Source organism: Panthera leo, chromosome B1 (genome assembly GCF_018350215.1).
Source record: "Panthera leo isolate Ple1 chromosome B1, P.leo_Ple1_pat1.1, whole genome shotgun sequence".
In the NCBI taxonomy this organism is placed as follows: domain Eukaryota; kingdom Metazoa; phylum Chordata; class Mammalia; order Carnivora; family Felidae; genus Panthera; species Panthera leo.
The window spans coordinates 590,891-613,956 of NC_056682.1; the positions used below are offsets into that span (position 1 = coordinate 590,891).

Genomic DNA, 23,066 nt, shown 5'->3' on the forward strand with positions numbered 1-23,066 from the left:
GCACCCTTGGCGGGAGGCAAATGGGTGCACACTGGAGATGTGCGGCACACTGGGTGGGGGGGGAGGGGGCGGTGCGCGTGGTCAATCGCTGTAGGTCTGTAGCGTGCTGGTGGGGGGAAGACTGGGCGAATCAGAAGGGGCAGGGAGCTGGTGACGCAGATACAGTTCCAGATGGGCTGCTGGGTTGGACGAATGACTTGTCCAGGCGATGGGAGCAGCAGGGGCCGCCGGCAGCGGTGTGCACACGGGGACGTGCCAGGTGGCTGGCCGGAGCTCCTCCGTGAGGACGCCAGTCACAGTGGGACTGGGTATCGTCCTGGCCTGCTTGCTCCTGAGATCATGTCCCACTGGGGTTTACACCGTTTAATCGGAGGTGGGTGAGGGGGCTGAGCAGTAGGTGAAGAGAGGGTCGATGTGTGGTGGCCTCGTGTTCCTGTGGCTTTGCAGCTGTCCCTACTCCCTCCCTGCTCACCCTCAAGGATAGAGGCTGGGTTCCTAGTAAGTGAATCCCCACCCCCTCCCCAGCCCAGCAGGTGCACTCTGCTTTCTGACTCTGCGCGTTCCATGGCCCTGTGTCCCTCAGAGACTCGGAATCACTCGGGGTTTGTCCTTTTATGACCAGCCTCCTTCACCTCCTCTGACGTCCTCAGGGCTCACCCACCATCTAGGGTGTGCCAGGATTTCCTTCTGCTTTAAGCCGAATAATGCTGCACTGTGTGTGTGGACCATGTTTCGTTTGGCTTGTCCATCTGCCTGTGCACAGGCGTGAGGTGCTTTCATCTTCCAGCCGCCGTGAGTGTGGGCGTGCAGACATGTCCTGGAGACTCACATCGTTCAGGCACACGCTGTGCAGTGGGACTGCTGGGCCGTCCCGTGAATCTGTGCTTACTTTCTCGAGGAATCGCTGCGAATATGTGTTTTCTAAAGAGGCTGCCCTTTTTCATTCCCACCAGCACAGCAGGCTCTGGTTTCTCTGTGTCCTTGTCAACACTTGTTACTTTCTGGGTTGGTTTATAGTAGCTGTCCTACTAGGTGTGAGACGTGGCGGGGTGGTGCCGTGTCTGGTGCAGATCCCGGGGGCCTGACCGAGGTCTGCTGGGCTCCTTCACTGCCCACACAGCCAAGCAGGTTGACTCCGTGTTCTGTGTACTCCAGTGTGGGGAGCCCAGGGGCCCCAGTCCACACCACCTGTGGTCCACCTGCTGGAAGGACATGGCTCATGCAACCAGTCCTGCCCATGTGTCCCACGAATGAAAGGGGACCATTCCTCCCTACAGGTGTAGGAGGATCTGGGGGCCACCCTCCAGGGCAGAGTCTGGGGTGCCACCCAGGCCTGCCTCCTCTGCTCCCCCTGTGCTGCCTCTGTCGTTCCTGGGGCATACTTTGTGGAGAAGAGCAGCTGTATGCTTTTCCTTGGTGCGGTCGAGATTGTAGTTAGAAAAGCCAAGCTGCACAGCTTTGAAAGCTTCTGTGTTCAGGATCTGAATCAATGACAACCAGCCAGTGTAAGATCAAAGATGCGACACAAGGACCAACCAGCTTCGACGAGTTGGTGTTATTTAACGCCCGCGCTGAATGGAAAGCTTTTACATGTTTTTGTAAACACACTTGTGCTCATCTTGATGATTTACAACTATCCGCAGTGAGGTTTAAGTCTGTTTTGACTGTGATGAATGGATTCCCTTGGCACATGCAGCTGGTTAGTGAAAGGAGCCTCATGCAGCCTTCTTGTTGAGCGAGCTGGGGAAGCAGTGGTATTAGTCCTCAGCTTGGGCATTGGGCCGGGACCTCCGCCAGCCAGCCTTTCCCTGATTGCAGACCAAATCAACCCAACGCCAGTGTGTTGAAAATAAAAATTGTGTGCGTCTTTACTCTTGAGGCGTTTTAAGCTATTTTATGTTATTTTTATAACTATAAATTATCTTTTGAAAGAAAGTGTGTTCAGGTTGTTAGGTTACCTCTTTAAATTTTGTTTCCGTGTTTTAGCCAAAAAGAAAAGAAAAATTGGGAAGCTCTTAATTAGATGTATTTGAAGTGGAGAAAGGAACATTTTCATTCCCCTGGCTTCAGTTAGGTGCCCTAACAGCGTTATTTGGTTGATGCTAAGAAAATGCTCCTGTGCGGTAGTGGTTCTGGGGAAGTCTTGGAACATGTGGGAGGCCAACAGACATGTTGAGTGTGTGTCCTCAACACCAGAGCAGGGAAATGGCAAATCACGTCAGTGCTGGCCATCATGTTCCCCCGTTACCATTTCTCCAGAGCGTTTATGATCTCTGTGTTGTAGTAAAGTGCTCTGAAGTCTGAAACCACCTTGGTTGAGCCAGAGGGAGTCTGAAACATATTTGGTCCTTCCTGGTAGCACATTTTCAAAAGAACCAGGAGAAGTCTCAGATTTCTCAAATCAAAAAATACACGAGGCATTAGCCTTGTAATTTCAAACCTGTGATATGCTGCTTTTGAAAGTTACTGGTTGCTTTCAGAATTTAACACAATCTTTATTTTGGTCTCCTGAATTGCAAGCCAATATTATCTTTTTTTTTAATAAAAGAAAAGTCAAATGAAGATAATCCCTGTAAAAGTGTCTAATAAAATGTGTCTTTATTTCAGTATCTTAAATAGTGACGATGAAGAAATATTCAGTAATGAAGAGCAGGAATACACATCCAAAAAGAGGAAAAAGGATCATTTTAGAAACGATACAAATACTCAATGTAAGATCACTTTTATTAATAATTTTATGACTTTTTACATGTTTACTATTACTGATATACTACATCGTTTTGACAGTGCTGTCTTAAGAAATAAGAGGTGATATGCAAATGACCACTATATCCAGTGTTGCCCACTTAGTCATCAGACTGTTCACAGCTTAACCATTTCTTTAGTAAGCTTTGCAACAACAAAAGCTAACAAAGCCCACAGAACAGCTCATACGTCTGAATGCCTGAGCATGTTCGTGGTTCAGTGCACCAGCTCGCTCCCACACAAGGAGGCCAGACCGCAGGATGTCTTGAGTGTGGGCTTGTGTCCAGGAGACCCCAGGCAGAGGTGGATCAGGAACACCCAGAAGTGTGTAGGCTGGGGGCGGGGGGGATGGATCTGGGAGCCTGGTGGCAGTACCTCACCTACGTGACAGGCTGACAGACGCCGCTCTGCTCTGCAGCACAGAGGGAGGCATGAGAACAGTTTGGGGGTAATCAGGCTACTGACCAAGATAGGGTCTTATAGATACCAGCATCATCATGGTCCTTGAAGCTCTGGGATTTGAGGTATATGAAAAAGGCAATAAAAGAAGAATTTTTATTAGGAGACATAAGAATTAACAATCACATTTTTATAGTCTTAAGTTTTGGTATTACTGCCGTTGTTAAGATGCTATTTTCTTCTAAGTTACTAAGACGTGGTGCTGTCTTAAATAATTTTTCATGTAAAGGTGTTTCAGCATCTCTTACACTGATGTTAGGAAACAAAGTAGTTCTGTTTACGTTTAACCAGGTGAAAGCATCTCTTATCTATGTGATGAGTCACATAATTTTGTTAGCATGTGCAATTGTTGGAAGTTCCTTAAAAATCTTCACTTTGAATGATTTGCCAGGTTTTAAAAACAAAGTTAATTTTTATTCTAGGTTTTTATCGTGAGAAATGGATCTATGTCCATAAAGAAAGCACGAGAGAAGTAAGTATTCTGTTTTAAGTAAGAGTATATTTGGTATTGTTTCTGTTGAATACATAATGTCCTATTAAATAAACAATTTCTTTTCCAGTATGAATCTACAGTTCACATTCTAGTAGGTGAAAACATAGGATCTTTGAAGCGGTGATTCGCGTGTGCGTGCACACACGTATGTACCTGTGCACATGCGGTGTGTGGTTAGTGCCAGTACAGATCTGAATCAGCAGAAGGGCTGTTTCGGAACAAGTGTGGACCTTCAGACAGTTTGACGTTTTTCCCCGTGACTCCCCAGAAACTGTTGATGAGAACCTGTGGTACTGGTGGGATGTGTATCCTTGTTGTCGTGTGCCGTGGCTGGTGGGAGCCTTGGTGCGCACCGCCCCGTCGAGTACGAGCAGGACATTGTGGTCAAGTCTGAGCTTCGGGAGCAGGGTGAGCCACGTCCCTCCTGTGCTCTAGTTGGCTGCAGCTTTTCCTTGAGCCATAAACAGTTGACTTCAACTGTGCTTCCGTTTTGTCTGTTTAGTATCCAGGGAAGCCTCCTTCCTTTTGCGTTCTCAGAATCCGCATTTGCCTTATCCTGCCGCTGGTGGGAGAATAATTTAGGGAGCAGATGTTTAGTATATATTTAAGTTAAATGTTCCAGAGGTGTTATTAGTGGATGTTCTGAAACTAGCCCGGCTCCCGATAGGCTTCCAGGTTGGCTTCTGAAACAGAAGATCCATTGGCCCTATCGGGTGCTGGTTCATACTGTCACATGTGGTCTGAGACAGTGCTCAGCTCACACCCACTCTGAGTGAGACACCATCAGAAGAGCCTATGGCAGAATCTGAGTAGCGTGAGCTTCTGAAAGGCTGTTTAATTTTTCGTTTGCTCCGTATTACCGCACTGACTACAGAACACACATCCGTTTGGGATCCGTAAACAACAGGGGGAGTTTGTCATGAGTCTGCAGAGGTGTGGCAGGGACACAGGCCATCTCAGGAGGGTGTGGGGTCGTGACTCACAGCCAACCCCTCTCCCTGCACGGCGGCGTGCATCTGTACATTTAGCGCCAGCTGTGGCTGCCCCACAGCCTGTTTGTGGCTCCGCGTGTGGTTCTGGGCCCCCACACGGGTGGGTGGGCTCACGTGGTCCAAACTGTGTTCTGCAGTCTGTGAATCAGATTTAATTCCTCAGAATAGAAGAGGCTGTTGTGACATGGTGGCTACCTGGAAAGGCGTCTGAGGCCATATAGGCATTTAGAGCTGTGTTGATTGAGAAGACAAAGGAATTAACGTGGAAGTATCAGCAGTGATTGATTTCAGATTATAATCTATAATTACTCTTTGCTTCCTGCACAACTCCCAGGAAAATATTGTGCCTGTAGCAGATACTCCTTAACAACGAGTATTGTGTTCCTTAATAACAAGTATTGTGTGTGAACATAATAGGACTGTGCTTGGGGTTCTGCACACAGTAGGACTGTGCTTGGGGTTCTGCACACAGTAGGACTGTGCTTGGGGTTCTGCACACAGTAGGAGTGGGCTTGGGGTTCTGCACACAGTAGGAGTGGGCTTGGGGTTCTGCACACAGTAGGAGTAGGCTTGGGGTTCTGCACACAGTAGGACTGGGCTTGGGGTTCTGCACACAGTAGGACTGGGCTTGGGGTTCTGCACACAGTAGGAGTGGGCTTGGGGTTCTGCACACAGTAGGACTGGGCTTGGGGTTCTGCACACAGTAGGACTGGGCTTGGGGTTCGGGCGCAAAACCAAATCCTCCTTTGCGGGGCATCTTCCATCAGATCCTGCTCTGCCAGCCCCTTCCTGCCTCGTTAGGATGAGAGGGAGAGGGTGCCACCTCGTGTTTCTAGGGTTATCAGCAGCTCATCTAACCCCACAACTGTGAATTGAAAAAATCTATACTCTCGGTACTTGAGACACGGAAGATCGAGTGGAACTGACTCCTGAAACCCACGGTTCGGGTCTGTACAGACTGTAGAGTGTCAGGTGCGTCGTGAAGGGCAGACAGCTGAGCTACATGGCACTGCTTTCAGTACTGAAAACGATTCCGTATTTCACCTGTTTCCTTGTACTCTGGGCCGTGTGGGTCTGATGATCAGCTCCTGGGTTTCGGTGCCCCGTATCCCCTGCCCCCACTTGGAAATTACACGTAGTGCCCTCAGCCCTGGGCCTTGTCCTCTGTCCTGTGTGGCCGAACGCCTTCTGGAGCTGCGGGGGGATTGGGCGCCTCAACCCGGGCCTCTGTAACCCTCCGGTCTTCACGACAGCCCGGCAGATGTAGGTGCTTCATGATACACATTGCATTGTGACTTCAGCCCCCCACGTGTTCCAACAGGAGAAATCAACAAGATATGTAATATTTGTGTCAACAGTGGTATAAAATGGCAGCGTGTCACGTCTTGAGTATAAATGGCTTCCACTGAGCATTCCTGTTTCGCTCCACGTTCATCCGAATATGGAATAAATCGTAAAAACGAATGCCCTTTGCCGAAGTTCAAAAAAAATTTGCACTGACTCATTCACATTAACTGAGTTGATTTTGACTAATTGACTAATTATGGATTTCAGCTGTTCTGTGTCTGTTTCCAGAGGCACGGCTATTGTACTTTGGGAGAGGCTTTTAATCGCTTAGACTTCTCCAGTGCAATTCAGGATATTCGGAGGTTCAATTACGTGGTCAAGGTAAGTCTTCTGTTTCAAAAGCCATTTTGATGACACTTTATTGCCTGGTTTTTGAGGTGACGGGTGTACAGGTGTCTAAGCACGTCTGGCAGTGGTGCAGATGGCAGCAGAGAGCACGGGGAGGCATTGAGGAGAAAACAGAAATAACGGGGGTTTTGGGTGCCCCGTGTCCCACGTGCTTTCTTCTGGGCCGCCCTGCACTGTGGGTTCACGGGCCACACGCACCGGGCAGTCTGGTCTGTTGGGGTCATTGCAGTCAGAGGGACAGAGGGAAGAGCAGGTCTTTCGTGAGACTCTGACCTGATGATGTCACATGCGTTTTGTACTTGGTGTTTGTCGTAAGTGTGACAACAGGCAGCAAGCTGGTAGGAGAAAGGGGTTCATCAGAGTAGATCTCCACAGAGGCCTTGAGTGTGGATTGTTACTCGTAGAAGGAGTTTCTGTCTTGGCTCAAAAAGAGCACGTATCACCTGTAATGTTGTAGGCAAAGTGTAAGCGATGGTTTGTGATGCTGTTAATTTTGGGTTTTTAAATAGGGCTGTGACACATTGGAAATATTTCCCTAGTAACAGCTCTTAGGAAATTAAAAGCGCGAGTGCAAGGGCAAGAATGTTGGGGATTAAATAACTTGACACCTGAGGTAATGGTACCTGCTTGGTTTGGCCGTGGTCACAGATGGCCAGGGCATCGAGAGTGACCAGCACATGGGGCCCCAAGGCCGGGAGTTTCCAGCACCAGGGCCAGAGTGTGTTCTGAGTTGTCACCCAGGTGTACACACTGGCCATGGGAGCATGGCTGCTGCTCACCTCTTCTCCAGGTGAGGTGCTGGCATGTGACCCAGCCCTGTCACGGTGGCAAGAATCCAGGGTCCAGGAAAACCATACGTCTGCACAAGGGTCTGTTTTCCTGTAGGTATTTCCCCATGGTACTCTTTGTCTCTCTCTCTCTCTCTCTCCCTTTTTTTTTTTTTTTTTTTAATATTTATTTATTTTTGAGAGAGTATGAGTGGAAGAAGGGCAGAGAGAGGGAGACACAGAATCTGAAGCAGACTCCAGGCTCTGAGCTGTCAGCACAGAGCCAGATAGATGCGGGGCTCGAACCCACGAACTGCGAGATCATGACCTGAGCTGAAGTCGGACGCTTAACCGACTGGGCCACCCAGGTGTCCCCTCATGGTGGTCTCCCAAAGTTCGGATCCTGCTGTGTTGTTTCGTCCTAGCCATTCTTAACACCCACCCCCTCCGCCGCCCCCGACCAGAGAGTTCACTTGTGCTGGGGTACTGGAAATTGGCAGCCAGGCAGAGACGGGGGGTGGTGGGGGAGAAAAGGGCTCTGTGTGGTCAGGCTCAGACATTTCCAGAACTGGGCCAGGTGCCGTGACGGGGGAGGGTCCGTGGACTGCGGTCAGATGCCTGCATTTCCGTTGCTCAAACCCCTCATGAACTTTTTTCTCTGTATGCTGCACTCTTATCTGCTCAAGAACCTTTCTTCACACGTCCGTCATCTTTCTGAAAATGAAAATACCTACTTTAGCCTCATCCTAAACAGTAAACCTGTGAAACTGAATTTTCTCCCTAACACATAAAAAAAATGCATACGTATAAAATTAAAACGTACTGTCCACTGCCAACTGCCGTGGTTTCATGCAGTTGGCAGTACTGGGCGTGTCCTTGTTGCCCCCGGGGGCAGTGTCATAGGCACCTGGTGACCTGGGGAGGTGGTGGGGGAGGCCCCCAGGGGCAGTGCTCCCAGCCTCAGTGGCTCCTCCTGCCCGCAGGGCCTCCCGGCTCCATCATTGCCCAGCGAGAATCCTTGCCTTCTCACCTGCCCCCCTGCCCTTCACATCCCCCTCCAAAGACCCCTCGCTTATGCCCACCTTCCAGTAAAAGCAAAGGCACAGAACTGGCCCTCCGGCACCTTTTCTGCCCACGCCAGCTCTCCTGCCCTCTCCCAGTTGAGGTCTGGGTTTTCACCCCAGGACCCCCCCCCCCCTTCCCCCCGCCTCCCCTGCTCCCACCAACCCCACCAGCTCCATTCTGCTAGCTGCCACCTTCTCCGTGGAGATGCAGGGCTTCCACACGCTTGGCCGGGAGGCGCTTTCCTTGTTGCCCAGCGGGTGCGTGCGCCCCAGGGAGGGGCTCGCGGGGTGCGTGTGTGCGCCCCAGAGAGGGGCTCAAGGAGTGCATGTGCCCCAAGGCGTTCATGGGGTGTGTGTGCCCCAGAGAGGGGTTCGTGGGGCTTCATGACCTGCACTGATGCAGTCAGCTTTGCCCGCAGGAGCCACTGCTTGATGTTTCTGTGCTGCTTTAAATGTTTGTAGCAATGCTTCCTACATCAGCAGCTAAGAGGATTGTCTTGGAGTTGTCAGTCGGGTGATCTCCCTTAATTGATGCTGAGCAGTCAGTCCTCCTCAGTGTGGTTAAAATAAACCAGATGTGAAATGCTTCATTGTTTCCTTAGGTTTCCAGTGGCATTCAGTGATGGTTTCCTTGAAAATTTGTAAAAGAAATTCAGAGTTGGTACTTCTTGATATTCTATGAGATCCCTTTGTTTCCCTCAAATTAGCAAATTTAAATTGAGACTAATGAATAATTATTACACGTCTTCTGAATAAAAGTTAGTTTTGTGTTCAATTATGGACTGTTTCTGTTGCCAAAGTGAAAGTAAGCAGTTGGAGTGGGGGTATAGCCTTCATTCTCACCTTGGCAGGAATGAAAATTCAGTATCCTCTAAAAAACAAATTCAGACTCAGTTGTCCTCTCCAGTCCTGTAGGTAACGGGGGTAAGCCATTCTTGGGATTATCTGTGAAGAAATATTTGAAATGTAGGGGTGCCTGGGTGGTTCAGTCGGTTAAGCGTCCGACTTCGGCTCAGGTCATGATCTCGTTCGTGGTCTGTGAGTTCGAGCCCGGCGTCGGGCTCTGTGCTAACAGCTCAGAGCCTGGAGCCTGCTTCAGATTCCATGTCTCCTCCTCTCTGTGCCCCTCCCATGCTCATGCTCTGTCTCTCTCTGTCTCTCGATAATAAATAAACATTAAAAAAAATTTAAAAAAATTGAAATGTTTTCATATCTAGATTACTTTAATAATTTTTCAAAATTTCAGTCTGATTTTGAGGAGTAAGTGTTGTTTATCTGAGCTTCATTCACTCAACTTTATGAAGGAGAAGAAAAATTAACTTTAGGTGCTGTGTGTGTCCAACGCCTGTGGCTGACGTGGAACAGAGGCTGAGCTGAGCATCCCTTCTGCACCCGCGTGCTGGTGGGGCCCCCAGGGAGACCTGTGAGCGGGTATGGGCTGCGTATCGTAGGGCTCCAAGTGCGGGACGGGGTTGGCCCCCTCCTCCTGCACCAGGGCAGGTCTTGACTTTACTGTCCACGCAGCTGGGGAGCAGGACAGCACTTCCTACTCTGGGCTGACGCCCGTGTGCACCAGCACTCACGCCTCCCGCACCGCCCAGCTGTTTGCATACTTGAGAAACCATGGTCCTTCGTCACCACTGTCTGCTCTCTCGTCATGAGGGTGCTGCCGTATGCCAGTGTCAGGCCGGTTGGTTATCGGTGATGGCAGACTGCTCTGACATCCTGGCTCTAATCCACAAACACCTTCTTCTTGTTTTAATAGTTTGTGAAAATTGTCCTGGCCTGTTACTAAAGAGCCTTACCATAATTTATTGAGCTATTAAATTTCTTCACTCCCAGAAAATCAATGCAAACTGAAATGTTTTCACTTACTAGTAATTTTTCTCTCATTAAGTGACTGTCCACAGCTATTATTTCATAATATGGCCTGAGAAGTTTCCTTATTGATGAAGAAATAAGGACAAGTCAAGATGCAGCTTACATTTGACCCCTGATGAGTGAACGGTTCTTAATACCTGGTCCATAATCCAGCTCAGTTTCCATTTATCCCATTTGTAAATCATGTATAGGTAGATGCATTTCTGGTCAGTTTTATGAGCTTACCTTCTTTAAGATAAAGACTTAGATTTAGTGGGATTTTGAGAATTCTACTTAAGAAAATTAAGCACACATTTGGAAACCCGCCAAACCAGCATTTCAGAGACTCTTGTAAAGCAGATTCCATTCACACTGTGCAGTAAACACTTGTGCTCTCTGGTGGTGAAGCCACATTTCCGGCCAGTTCAGTGTGGCTGGTCCCTGCCCTCCGGTCAGCGTCTGGCTCCTGCGTGGGCAGCCTGTGTGTGCCCGTCTGGTCATTGCTTCAGAGCCTCTGAGCCTCAGTCATCACCGCCCAGGTCCCCATCTGGAGCCCCAGGAGCTTGGGGACTTGGTCTGCTTTGCTCACTGCTGTGTCCCCAACACCCTTCCTGTTTATCCTTCTCTTACTGTTGGCAAGTAGTTTTATTGTTTGTGTCTTTTGTTTAAAATTGTATATTGCTAAAACAGTATCAGAAAGCATATAACTTTGAGAAACTCCTGTTTTATATCGGTATTCTGTGAGACACCTGCTTTCACCTGTGAGACACCCGCTTTCAGTCGAAGGAAGCGCTCGTCAACTAGCTTGACATTTTGTTCTCAGTAAAATTAAATTCGACCTTGTAGCTCTGACATTTTAAAGCGATGTAGCATAAACTGATGGTCATGGGAGTGCACTGGGAACGTAGGCCTTGGTTCTTTAGACAGTCCTCCCAGTGAATGCACGTCACCTAGAAATCCGCAGTGTCGTTCTCCTGGGTCTATGGGCTGCGGCCTCGGCTTTAATCTTCAACTGTCCACACGCTGATCCTGTCAGTGAGATGACCTGTGTGAGAATCAGAGCCGCCAAGGCTCCCTTTAATGAGGAAGATTATAAATTGTGTAACAGTATAATAACATAGATGAAATAGCAGTCTGTCTTTCTGCCGGTTCGAGAAATCTGTGAGTAAGATGAGAGTCCATGGGATATTAGTCCAAGGAAAGTGGAGAAAAGGGATAATGCAAGCAGTAGAAATCCTGACTCACAAACCATCTGCTCAAGCCGGTTCCCAAATGGGAGGCTTGGTTTTAATGCAGCCTGTGTCAACTGTGATGCCCATTGGCCCTTGAGCAGAGGGACGGGGTCCCAGGCCTTGGCCGCGTCTGCCAGACGCCCTCCCTGGGATTCTGCACAGACTGCTCTGTCGCATCCAGGGTTAGGGTGACGGTTCTGCTCCTGCCTGTGACATCTGGTGAGAACTCTCTGCTCTCACAGAGTTTCGGCCATGCTCCTATATTGTTAAATGCTGTGAAAGTGAGAAGACTTCTAAAAATCAGATCATGAAATTCTAAGTCACTGAGGGCTGTTTGAACCTGGCAGTTGGGGGCAACGGCCTGGGTTGGAAAGATGCCTGTGCACAGGTCCTGGCTCTGCTCCCTGTGATGTCACTTTCCTGATCTCTGTGGACGGTCCCAGTCATGCCCCCCCGCCCCAGGGTGTGGTAAGAGGCCAGTGACGTCAGGCCCCACAGACAGCGTCTGTGGTCATCACTCTCTTTCCAGTGATTGTGAACGTGCTGGTGGAGCAGTGGCCTAGCTGTGCCCGTGAAGAGTGTCCCACGTAAAAGTCTGTAATAGACTTCGTTTAAACAGGAAACTTACTGGCCCTTTTTGTTGCTCTTTCTGCACCTCCCTGTGCTCTTGTGATCATTCAGAAATACCTGTATGTGTGGAGCCTTGAGCTTTCTCTCGGAGCCATGGTTAATCAGGAGTGCACCCTGGCGCTTTATTTAGCTGAATTCAGTTTTAGTTTTGTTACATTCTGACAGAGTTGGACCCCTAAGTGCTCTGTGGCTTTGAAATGTGTTGCATTTTCCTTTGTGGCCATTTTCGTAATTGATTTTTGTAAGGGTTCTCTTGACCCATGAGAAAAATCCACATTCTCTATTTGAAGGATGTAATTTTTCTCGGCTTGTATTTAAACAAGATTTGGTGGTTATGTTAATCCTTCCAAATCTTTTTCATTTTGAATTTTCAAATTTGAAGAGATACATACAAATCTCCGTAACAAACTTTCATTGGGGCGCCTGGGTGGCTCAGTCGGTTGTACGGCCGACTTCAGCTCAGGTCATGATCTTGTGGTCTGTGGGTTGTGGTCTGTGCTGACAGCTCAGAGCCTGGAGCCTGCTTCTGATTCTGTGTCTCCCTCTCTCTCTGCCCCCTCCCCTGCTTGCTGTCTGTCTCTCTGTCTCTCTCTCAAAAATAATAAACATTAAAAAAAAAAAAACCCACCAAACTTTCATTAAATTTGCAACAGATTTTCTTTGTATATCTAACTAAATAAAGGCTGTTTCATCATATTTTCTTTGTAAATTGTGTCTTTTGCCCTTTTATCTTAATTACCATTTTAAGTTTTATTTTGAGAGGCAGAACATGAGCGGGAGACGTGCAGAGAGAGAGAATCCCAAGAAGGCTTCACCCTGCCAGTGCAGAGCGTGATGAGGGGCTCGAACTCACCGTGAGATCGTGACCTGAGCCAAAACTAAGGGTCGGACGCTTAACTGACCGAGCCCCCCGGACACCCCTAATTACCATTCCAGCCTGAAGTGTCACTTGTCACCCGTTACCATGGCTGCTCTGGTTTTCCTTGGGTTTGCACAGGCCCATGTGCTGGTCTTTGGCAGGTGTCCGTCCATCCTCCAGCCCCTGTGAGTGATGGCCCGGTCTGTCTCATGTGGATATTTTACACGACAGTGGAAAACCGTGGTGGTGGTGGGGGGGGGGGGTGCTTGGGAAGACGCAGCCCCATGGACCCTGGTCCCCACAGGGAAGGAGCGCTCATGAGGGCAGGAGGCCTCCAGCTTGGCCTCAGCGTGTTCTCTGCTCTGAGGTTGCTGAGGACCCCGGAGACACTTCACTTACAGGAGTTGTCTCAGTTGATACTGTGTAGAGATAAAAATAACTGTTATTTCTCTGTGTAAAAGTGAAGAGTGGGCGGCACTCCCTTTGCGAGCCTCCTTCGCGTCTGTGGCCGCACCCCATCAAACTGCCCCTGGAGCCCTTCATCACGCACCCCGGGAGTCTGGCTGACTTGGAAACCTCACAGTGGCATTTAGGGACATGGACAGACTGCTGGGCTGGGGTGCTCCCCTCCTCCTCCCTCTGTGCTCTGGGGAGCAGAAGAGACGTGTGTCTGCATGGCTGGTCTGTGTCTCCGAGGCCCCGTGTTGTGGCAGCGGGAACCTGTGTTTATTAGCGATGCCACACGGGCAGGTTGTCTGCAGGGCCGTGGCGCGAGGTCTGGGAGGCCGCGGTGGCTGGAGACCTGTCACTGGTGCAGCACTTCCTGGAACAGAGCCCATCCCTTCCTCCCAGTTGGCCCGAATTCTAATGTGGTTCTAAACTCAGGAGCAAGCGGGTGTTGTTCAGCCCCACGGTGCTGGCTGTGAGGACTTTCAAACTAGGAAGATGCTCAGCAGTGATCAGATCAGGAGCAGGAGCCGAGGGGCTGGATCGTCTCAGACACGTCTGGTTTGATCGGCTAGGACCTGTAGGCCCCGCCCTGACGTGTGTGTGTGTGTGTCTGTGATCATGGCAGCGGAGCACACATGTGTAAGCATGTTAGAGATGGGAGGATGATTTGCCCCCGAAGATGATCACGTGGTCGTCATCCTTGTAACGCCTGGTTTGCTCTTTCGCGGCCTCCCTGGATGCCTTTTCTCCCTCTGGACACCGGCACGGTGAACGGGAGGGAGGGTGGAAAATCCACGTTCCGGGAGACAGGAGGCGGGTGTTCACGCACTCGGAGGCGGCGTCACGCTTGCGGAAAGCAGCCGAGATTGGGCAGAGACGGTGCAGGAAGCCGGGAACAGACATGTTCCGACCGCGGGTCGGGGGCAGGTGTGGGGGCCACCAGCAGACACTCGTGCCGGCGACGGGGAGGCCTGGCTGTGGCCCCCAGAGAATCCCGTTTGTGGGCCGGCAGGAGCGGGGGCCCTGCCGGACAGGCCCTGCAGGAGGGAGCGCGCGTCTCTCAGAACAGAGTCGGAGGGGGGCGTGGAGAGCCTGTGGCGCCCCCGCCGGTGGGAGTGAGACTGTGCAGGCAGACCCCCGTGGCGGTGCCGGAATCGGAAGGGGCTGTCATGGGAGGTGGCAGTGGGCGGGCCAGGGGCCAGAGAGACGCGGGTATGGACGGAGGGACAGGAGCGGGCAGATGAGGAAGAATGAAAGGGAGAGAGCGCGTAAAGGGGAGAGGGCTGGTGGCGGCCAAAGGTGCGGCCCGGCACACCGTGAGGACGCATTCAGGAGACTGGCCTGAGGTGAAAATCGCCTTGGATCCGCCCCTCGAGTCCGCGTCCACCCTCGGAAATCGCTGCTCTGAGGACGGTGACAGGCCAGGGGCCAGCGCGGCTCCTGCCTCCCCATCAGCTGGTGCGCATCCTTTCCCGTTGCAGCTCCTGCAGCTCATCGCGAAATCCCAGCTGACCTCGCTGAGCGGCGTCGCCCAGAAGAATTACTTCAGCATTTTGGACAAAATCGTCCAGAAGGGTGAGCCGCTGACCGATGCGCTTAATAACCTAGAGAAGGAGACGGCACGGGCTTCCTCTTTATTACTCGCCAGTGTGGTCAGGAACCGCACTGTCCAATGACGCGGTAGTTCCTAGACCCGACTCTACACTCGGCTCTGTGGTTCCACCCTTCTGTTCCTGTGGTTTCCTTTCCTGAAGGTTGCTGTGCACACAAAGGAGCCTAAGACGGAAGATAGTTACCCCGAGTTCTAGAAAGAGAATTCCTCTTGTCACGGGGCATCCCCGAGTTCTAGAGAGAGAGGTCACCTTGTCAGGGGGATCCCTGATTTCTAGAGAGTTCACCTTGTCGGGGGGGATCTCCGATTTCTAGAGGTAGAGTTCACCTTGTCACAGGGAATCCCCGAGTTCTAGAGAGAGAAGTCACCTTGTCATTGGGAATCCCCGAGTTCTAGAGACAGGTCATCTAGTCATGGGGAATCCCTAAATTCTAGAGAGAGAGGTCATCTAGTCACGGGGATCCCCGAGTTTTAGAGAGAGAGGTCATCTAGTCACGGGGATCCCCGAGTTTTAGAGAGAGAGTTCACCTTGTCACAGGGAATCCCTGAGTTCTAGAGAGAGAGTTCACCTTGTCAGGGGGATCCCCGATTTCTAGAGAGAGAGGTCACCTTGTCACAGGGAATCCCCGAGTTCTAGAGAGAGAGGTCATCTAGTCACGGGGATCCCCGAGTTTTAGAGAGTTCACCTTGTCAAGGGGAATCCCCAATTTCTAGAGAGAGAGTTCACCTTGCCAGGGGCGATCCCCAATTTCTAGAGAGAGAGTTCACCTTGTCACAGGGAATCCCCGAGTTCTAGAGAGAGAGGTCATCTAGTCACGGGGATCCCCGAGTTTTAGAGAGAGAGTTCACCTTGTCACAGGGAATCCCTGAGTTCTAGAGAGAGAGTTCACCTTGTCAGGGGGATCCCCGATTTCTAGAGAGAGAGTTCACCTTGTCACAGGGAATCCCCGAGTTCTAGAGAGAGAGGTCATCTAGTCACGGGGATCCCCGAGTTTTAGAGAGAGAGTTCACCTTGTCACAGGGAATCCCTGAGTTCTAGAGAGAGAGTTCACCTTGTCAGGGGGATCCCCGATTTCTAGAGAGAGAGGTCACCTTGTCACAGGGAATCCCCGAGTTCTAGAGAGAGAGGTCATCTAGTCACGGGGATCCCCGAGTTTTAGAGAGTTCACCTTGTCACAGGGAATCCCCAATTACTAGAGAGAGAGTTCACCTTGTCAGGGGGAGTCCCCGAGTTCTAGAGAGTTGACCTTGTCAGGAGGGATCTCCGATTTCTAGAGAGAGTGTTCACCTTGTCAGGAGGGATCCCCGAGTTTTAGAGAGTTCACCTTGTCAAGGGGAATCCCCAATTTCTAGAGAGAGAGAGAGTTCACCTTGTCAGGGGGATCCCGATTTCTAGAGAGAGAGGTCACCTTGTCAGGGGGAATCCCCGAGTTCTAGAGAGAGAGGTCACCTTGTCACGGGGAATCCCCGAGTTCTAGAGAGAGAGTTCACCTTGTCAGGGGGATCCCCGATTTCTAGAGAGAGAGGTCACCTTGTCACAGGAATCCCCGAGTTCTAGAGAGAGAGGTCATCTAGTCATGGGGATGCCCGAGTTTTAGAGAGAGAGTTCACCTTATCACAGGGAATCCCCAATAACTAGAGAGAGAGAGTTCACCTTGTCAGGGGGAGTCCCCGAGTTCTAGAGAGTTGACCTTGTCAGGAAGGATCTCCAATTTCTAGAGAGAATGTTCACCTTGTCAGGAGGGATCCCCGAGTTTTAGAGAGTTCACCTTGTCAAGGGGAATCCCCAATTTCTAGAGAGAGAGAGTTCACCTTGTCACGGGGAATCCCCAATTTCTAGAGAGAGAGTTCACCTTGTCAGGGGGAATCTCTGAGTTCTAGAGTGTTCACCTTGTCAGGGGGAAATCCCCAAGTCCTAGAGAGAGAGTGTTCACCTTGTCAGGGGGAAATCCCCGAGTTGTAGAGAGAGAGTGTTCACCTTGTCAGGGGGAATCCCCAAGTTCTAGAGAGAGAGAGTTCACCTTGTCAGGGGCGATCCCCGATTTCTAGAGAGAGAGTTCACCTTGTCACAGGGAATCCCCAATTTCTAGAGAGTTCACCTTGTTAGGGGGGATCCCCAAGTTCTAGAGAGAGAGAGTTCACTTTGTCAGGGGGAATCCCCAATTTCTAGAAAGAGAGTTCACCTTGTCAGGGGGAATCCTTGAGTTCTAGAGAGAGAGAGTTCTCCTTGTCAGGGGCAATCCCTGATTTCTAGAGAGAGAGAGTTCACCTTGTCAGGGGCGATCCCCGATTTCTAGAGAGAGAGTTCACCTGGTCACAGGGAATCCCCAATTTCTAGAGAGAGAGTTCACTTTGTCACAAGTAACCAGGTACATGTCGTGCTTGCTTTATGTTTCCATGACCAAGGTTGTAAACGTTTAGGCATCAAACAAGCCTGGAGCTTTATTTTTAATTTAACGCTTGTCTTGAGTAATTACTGGCTAATAATAAATGGAGTTTAAATTTCACACCATGAGTTTATGCTCCCGTGTAAATTTAGGATTTTATGTGTAAGGCATTTTTAAATATCAATTCTCTTTATGATGAGTATAAAGGAAATAGAGGCTGCCAATTTTAAAGGCGAAATTATAGACTCAACCATAATTCTACTATTAGGCAATATTTTCATGTTTTTCTAAATTTTATCATGTTTCTGGTATCTCAAAAGTGATGCCAGTTTGGGGTTGTGGTGAAATTAGGTCATCGTGTTTTGTTTTGGTTGAATATACATGACCTAAATTCACCACCATAATCATTTTCAAGCACATTCCCATGGTTGTGTGACCACCCCTCCATCTGCCTCCGGAACATCCCCGTGGACTCTGACCCCTCCCTGGTGCCCACCCCGCCTTGTCTCAGAACGGGCTCTACATGCGGTCTGTCCCTTCGCGATGCCCCCCCTCCCTCCCCATTATGGGACACCACCCTGTGGGTTCGCCCGTGTTGGGGCAGAGCAGTGCTCCACTCTGTGGCGCGTCTGTGAATGCTGTCGGTGGACGAGGGGTTGACTTGTACAGATCCACAGTCTTGTGTTTTGTCCTACCCAGTGCTCGACGACCACCAGAACCCCCGCCTCATCAAGGATCTTCTCCAGGACCTGAGCTCCACCCTGTGCATCCTTGTCCGCGGGGTCGGGAAGTCCGTGCTGGTGGGGAACAGCAACATCTGGGTGTGCCGTCTGGAGACCGTTCTTGCCTGGCAGCAGCAGCTGCAGAACCTTCAGATGACTAAGGTAGGGGCTCGTGGGCCCGACAGCCGCGTGCGGGGAGTCCGCGTCACAGGATGCTTCCTGGTGACCACAGGGCCCGAGCGGCTGGTACAGCTTTTGGAGGGGTTTTTTCTTTGTGTGTTTGTAATTACTGCTTGAAGATGATACGGGCCAGATGGCCCCGTGATGGCTTCCATTGCCTTTGAGAAGACCGTGGGGGTGGCCATCACTGAGGATGGATCGTGAGGCCGTGCGTTAACTTGCCTCTAAAGGAAGTTAGGGGTTTGGGGCTAGAATAACACCCCGTGAGTCCACCTGCCTTGTACTGCCAGCGACTCCTGTGCACACAGTGCTGCTTCTCCAGGGTCCGCGTTTGCCCCACGAGCCTGCTGTCCCTGTTGTCACATGCATCTGCTTGGAGCTCTGCAAGAACGCGCTTGGGCAGAAGAGGGTGCAGATCCCGTCACTTGTCCGGAAAGGGCTTATTCCAGGAACTGAAAGTGTTCGCCCAGCTGACTAAGTCAGTGTTGCAGGTGGTATTCTATTCACGTCCAGGATTCTGTAAGGGAAAGAGTGGACAGAATGGCCTGCGGTGCCCAGCAGGTGATGGATTCTCCAGATTGCCCTTCTGATGGGGTGAGGTCCCCTCCCGTCAGTGCGCCTGAGGCTCCACACGAAGGCAGCTGCTTTCAGAAGTGATCTGGAAAACCTTAACTACGGGCCACTTATTTGCCATCTGAATATGGGATTTACGGAAAGAGTAGAGGTTCCCTAACTATGGCTTGAAGTTACAACAGATTCTCTTACGTTCAGTGTTGGTAAGCACTCAACAGACTTGACAGAAGCATCATCTGTGCAGCGGATGTGGTGTCCCCCCCGCGGCTGAGAGCTGTGACTGGAAAGTCCGCCTGTGAGAGGGACACGCACGCCGTGTGGAAGCCTTGCACAAGTGGCCAGACCTCACACCTGTGTCCCACTTGTCTCTCGCGTGCGTGGCCAGACAGCCTGGAGGTACCGCCTGAACTAGGGAGCTGGGGGAGGGCGGCCAGCAGGAGTCTGAGGGCAGGACCCCCATGGAGGGAGTGTGGAGAGAGAAGTGTGCGGTGACAGCAGCCCCCACGGGAGGGCAGACAAGCACACGGTTGGGCTGGCGCACGTTGCATCACGAGGGGAAGGCAGGCAGAGGCCTTGGCTGCTAGCAGGACCGAGAAGGCACCCGCCTCCTGGTGGGTCCTCCTGTCGTTCACGGCAGCTTGGAGGAGGCCCCAAGGGAGGGCAGTGGCGGGGACTGTCTCCTGACCTGGGCCCCGCTCTGCGCTCAGAGCTGGCTTTCCTGGGGCATGGTCCCTGCAGTCACTCACACCAGGGAGGAAACGGAAAGACGGGTGTGTCAAGTGACACGGTCATGTCCACGCCGGTCCTGATATCTGATATTGCGCCATGGACTCCCTCTCTGCCCGCGTGACCTGGGCTTTGTACCCTCACAGCAGGCAGTGCGGGGAGGCTCACGGGTGGGAAGGTTACAGGAACTCGGAGGCAGGAGCTCCTCAGGGCGCCAGGCTGAGGCCACAGGCCAGTGAGCCTTGAGCTCCACCTTCAATTATTCAGAGGACGCTTGTGTAGACGCCAGTGGAGCAGGGCAGCCGAGCATGCGCCCGGGGCATGGACGGTGTGGGTCCAAGAGCACCGCCTGGAGCTGAGCCCCGCCGGCCTCGGACACCGCGTCCCGTGTCCCTGGTGGCAGCGGTGGCCTCCTCTTCCAAGTTCCAGGAAAGAAGTCCGCATGGTGACCCTTAAATGCAGGCTCCTGGCCTCCCAGAACTGTGTGGCCAGGTTGTGGGCATCTGCATCAGGCGGTCATTGTGTGCTGGGAGCCCAGGCAGCCTGGGCGAGACTGCAGGGGACAGTGCGTGACCGCACGTCAGTCCAGCTCGTGGGTGTGAGAGTCATGGTGCCTGAGTCTGGGGTCCTGCCTGCGGGGAGCAGACCCCTTGCTGTTGCTGCTGCTGCTGCTGCTGCTGAAAGGTGGCAGAAACTCCCCCAGGGCAACGACAGGGGGCCCTGCTGTGAGGGGAGAAAGTCGAGGGCGGAGGCGGGTCCTCACTGGGTCCTGTGGGAGCCAGGGCAGCTCGAGGGCCTGCAGCGAAGGTGGGTGTGCTTCCACAGGAGTGGGAGCGGGTGCCTGTGATGTGCCAGGAGGGCCAGAGCAGGAGGGGAGGAGCAGCGTTCCTGCCCGCCTGGGGACCTGCTTGCTGAGCTCAACAGGAAATGGCTCAGCAGTGGGGGGGGGGGGGGCAGCTGAGTGGAAGGCACCACAGCTTCGGCTTCCAACTGACGGTCCAGCCGGGGCTTTGTGCCGCCTCACGTTTGCGCCGTCAGAAGTCGTGATGAACCACGCTGGTGTTTTCTGTGGTGCCGTCTGGTTCAGTCACACTGGACCGTCCGGCCTCGCCAATCAGGGCGTTTCCTGCGCCTTGTGAGGGCAGCGGGTGTTCATGAGCTCCGGTGTGATGCGCAGGTTCCTCTGGGGAGGAGGAAGGAGGAGCACAGGAGCAGAAGGAGCCGTCACGTTCCTGCTGTAGTGCCCACGGAGCGTGTGTGTGGGCCCGCGCGTGCGCCCTCTGCCGTGTGCCAGCAGCACTGACAGCTCGTGTCTGCGGGCGCCGTGCTGTCCAGCGGAGGCGGGGACACGTTTGTCAGTGCGATGGCAGGAACACGGGACACGCCTGTGCAGCACTGCCCGGTGACGTCTCCCAGGCTGGTGGCTAGGGGTCCGACGAGGGGAAACATCCTCAGAGATGTGCCCTGAGCTGTCACCACGCCCGGAGGCATGGGAAGCCTCCTCACAGCCCCCGCAAAGTGCCACGATGCACCTGTATCGGGGCTGCTGCTGGGCAGTGACACAGCGACGACGTGGACCGAGAGCGCGCGGCCTGGCCCCTCTCCGCACCTGCCGGGGGATTCGGGGACCAAGCTCGAGGAGTGCTCCCCCCACAGGCACCGACTGTGCCTAGGGAACTGGACTGCCCAAGAGAACAGAAACCAGAGGGAGCCGGCCGTCCCTGGGGCTGACCGCCAGGGACGAGGACAGTCTCTCAGCCTCTCAGCCACTCAGCCACGTCAGGAGTGTGCACGGGTGTGCACGCGTCCCCGAGCCCACAGGACTCTGCGCCCTTGTTTAACCCTCACTGCGCTCCCCGTGTGCTAGCGAGGGGTTCTTGCCGGGAGGTGGGGGTGCTGACAGGGTGCCTGCCTCCCTCCCTCTGTCGCCTCTCTCTCCATCCGGGTCCCCTCCCCCACCTCCCCTCCACTCCCCCCATGGGATGTGCACAGGCTCCACCCCATCCCCTGGAGCTGCACCCTCGGGAGGGAGCGGGGAGGGGCATAGCTTCTACATTAGAAACTGGATACCCAGAGCTGCCGGGGCCTCTGCGATCAGCCAGTGGCTCCCCGCCGCCCCCCTCCCTGCTCAGGACCCCCTGGCCGCCGGCCACGTCCATGTCACGTGGAAGACGTGAATCTTGCGCAGGGGGAGGGTGTGACCCCCGGGGCCTGGGGCAGCACAGGACTCCACTGCCAGGAGGGAGGGACGGTGGCATTTGGGCTGCGTTGGTCGGAGCTTCTGCTCAGGCTCGGCTGCTGGGCTTCCTTGTGGCCTGGCGCCCTCTCGTGCTGCGCGCAGTGAACCGCCGTCCGTGTCCCTTCCAGCAGGTGAACGACGGCCTCACGCTCAGCGACCTCCCACTGCACATGCTCAACAACATCCTGTACAGATTCTCCGATGGCTGGGACATCGTGACACTGGGCCAAGTGACCCCGACCCTGTCTGCGCTCAGTGAGGACCGGCAGCTGTGGAAGCGGCTGTGTCAGTACCACTTTGCGGAGAAGCAGGTGAGTGTGGGGGCCCCTCAGAGCTTGTGCAGGACCCCGTGATTTCTCCTCGGGAGCTTGTGAAGTTCATTTTCCACGTTGGGGAGGGTCCGTGACGGCAGATGTGACCCAGCACAGATGGCAGAGCGAGGCAGGGCTTTCGGGTCCCCGGTCGGCACCAGGGCATCTGTTCCTTGCCCGCCGGCCTCCGCCGCGCCGCATGCCCTGTAGGTGCTGTGCCCCCTGAACCCGAGCCTGTGCCCGGCAGCTGTACACGGCTCTCTGCGCTCCCCTCCCCGCAGCCCGTGCCTTCAGACCCAGTTCTGAGAACCGGCGACCTGCTGGCCGTTCCGGTTTGCTGTCGTGCCTCCGGGACCGGAGCTGGAGTCTCACGCACGTGAGGGGCAGGTGGGACGGTCAGGAACCAGGCCACCTGTCAGAGGCGGGTGTGGCTGCTGTGGGGACAGATGAGGGCAGTAGACAGAGCCTTGGATGTGTGCTCTCGGAGGACAGGGTGGCGGGTGTCCTTGAGAAAGGGCAGGTTGTGGTGTGCGTGAGGGTGCTGCAGCCACGCCGTGTCCCGGGGTTTCCCCAGCGGGCTGAGAGGATCCACGAGAGCACTGGGAGCAGAGTGCAGTTTCTGGGAGATCGTTGGTCCTCTGGAAGAACGTTCAGGAGAGCGTGAGGATGCGTCCGAGGCCAGGAGGGCGGCACAGCTCCTGGAGGAGGAGCTGGGGCTGGAGTGGCACAGGGAAGTGAGCGGGCCACCTGCCCTGGGGACCAGACGGAGTCCAGGGTGTAAGGGACCCACCAGGCCTGGCGCTGGAGGTCCTGGGCCGTCAGCTAAGCAAAGGGCCATTGGGTTTAGTTGGAGGCCTCTGTGACCCCAGAGAAAATGGTCAAGGTGGATTTGCTGTCGGAGAATCAGAGAAGTCAGGATGAATTTCAGCTGCGAGGAAAGACTGGGGTTCTATGGTCAGCATAGATGAGGGGTGTTGGATTCTTTGGAGGGAGCAGGGGGACAAGCCAGGGAAGGAGAGAGAAGGTTCTCCAGGATGGAGGCGGCAGGTGGGACTTGCCTTGGGCGCCGT

General features: G+C 53.1%; 1 protein-coding gene across 9 annotated transcripts in view; it reads left to right on the top strand.

Moving 5' to 3' along the window:
- The window catches only part of FBXO25 (F-box protein 25), a 55,771-nt gene that overhangs the window by 26,096 nt on the left and 6,609 nt on the right, over positions 1-23,066 (top strand). For 6 of the 9 annotated variants that reach the window (XM_042934133.1, XM_042934128.1, XM_042934136.1 and 3 more), the window contains 6 exons: positions 2,608-2,711; positions 3,627-3,676; positions 6,244-6,357; positions 14,728-14,821; positions 17,945-18,129; positions 21,814-21,996. In XM_042934133.1, the coding sequence (XP_042790067.1) occupies positions 2,608-2,711; positions 3,627-3,676; positions 6,244-6,357; positions 14,728-14,821; positions 17,945-18,129; positions 21,814-21,996 (730 nt within the window). Of the gene's footprint in view, positions 1-2,607; positions 2,712-3,626; positions 3,677-6,243; positions 6,358-14,727; positions 14,822-17,944; positions 18,130-21,813; positions 21,997-23,066 lie in introns of those variants that run through there. The other 3 variants (XM_042934131.1, XM_042934129.1, XM_042934137.1) reach the window with 3 other exon arrangements.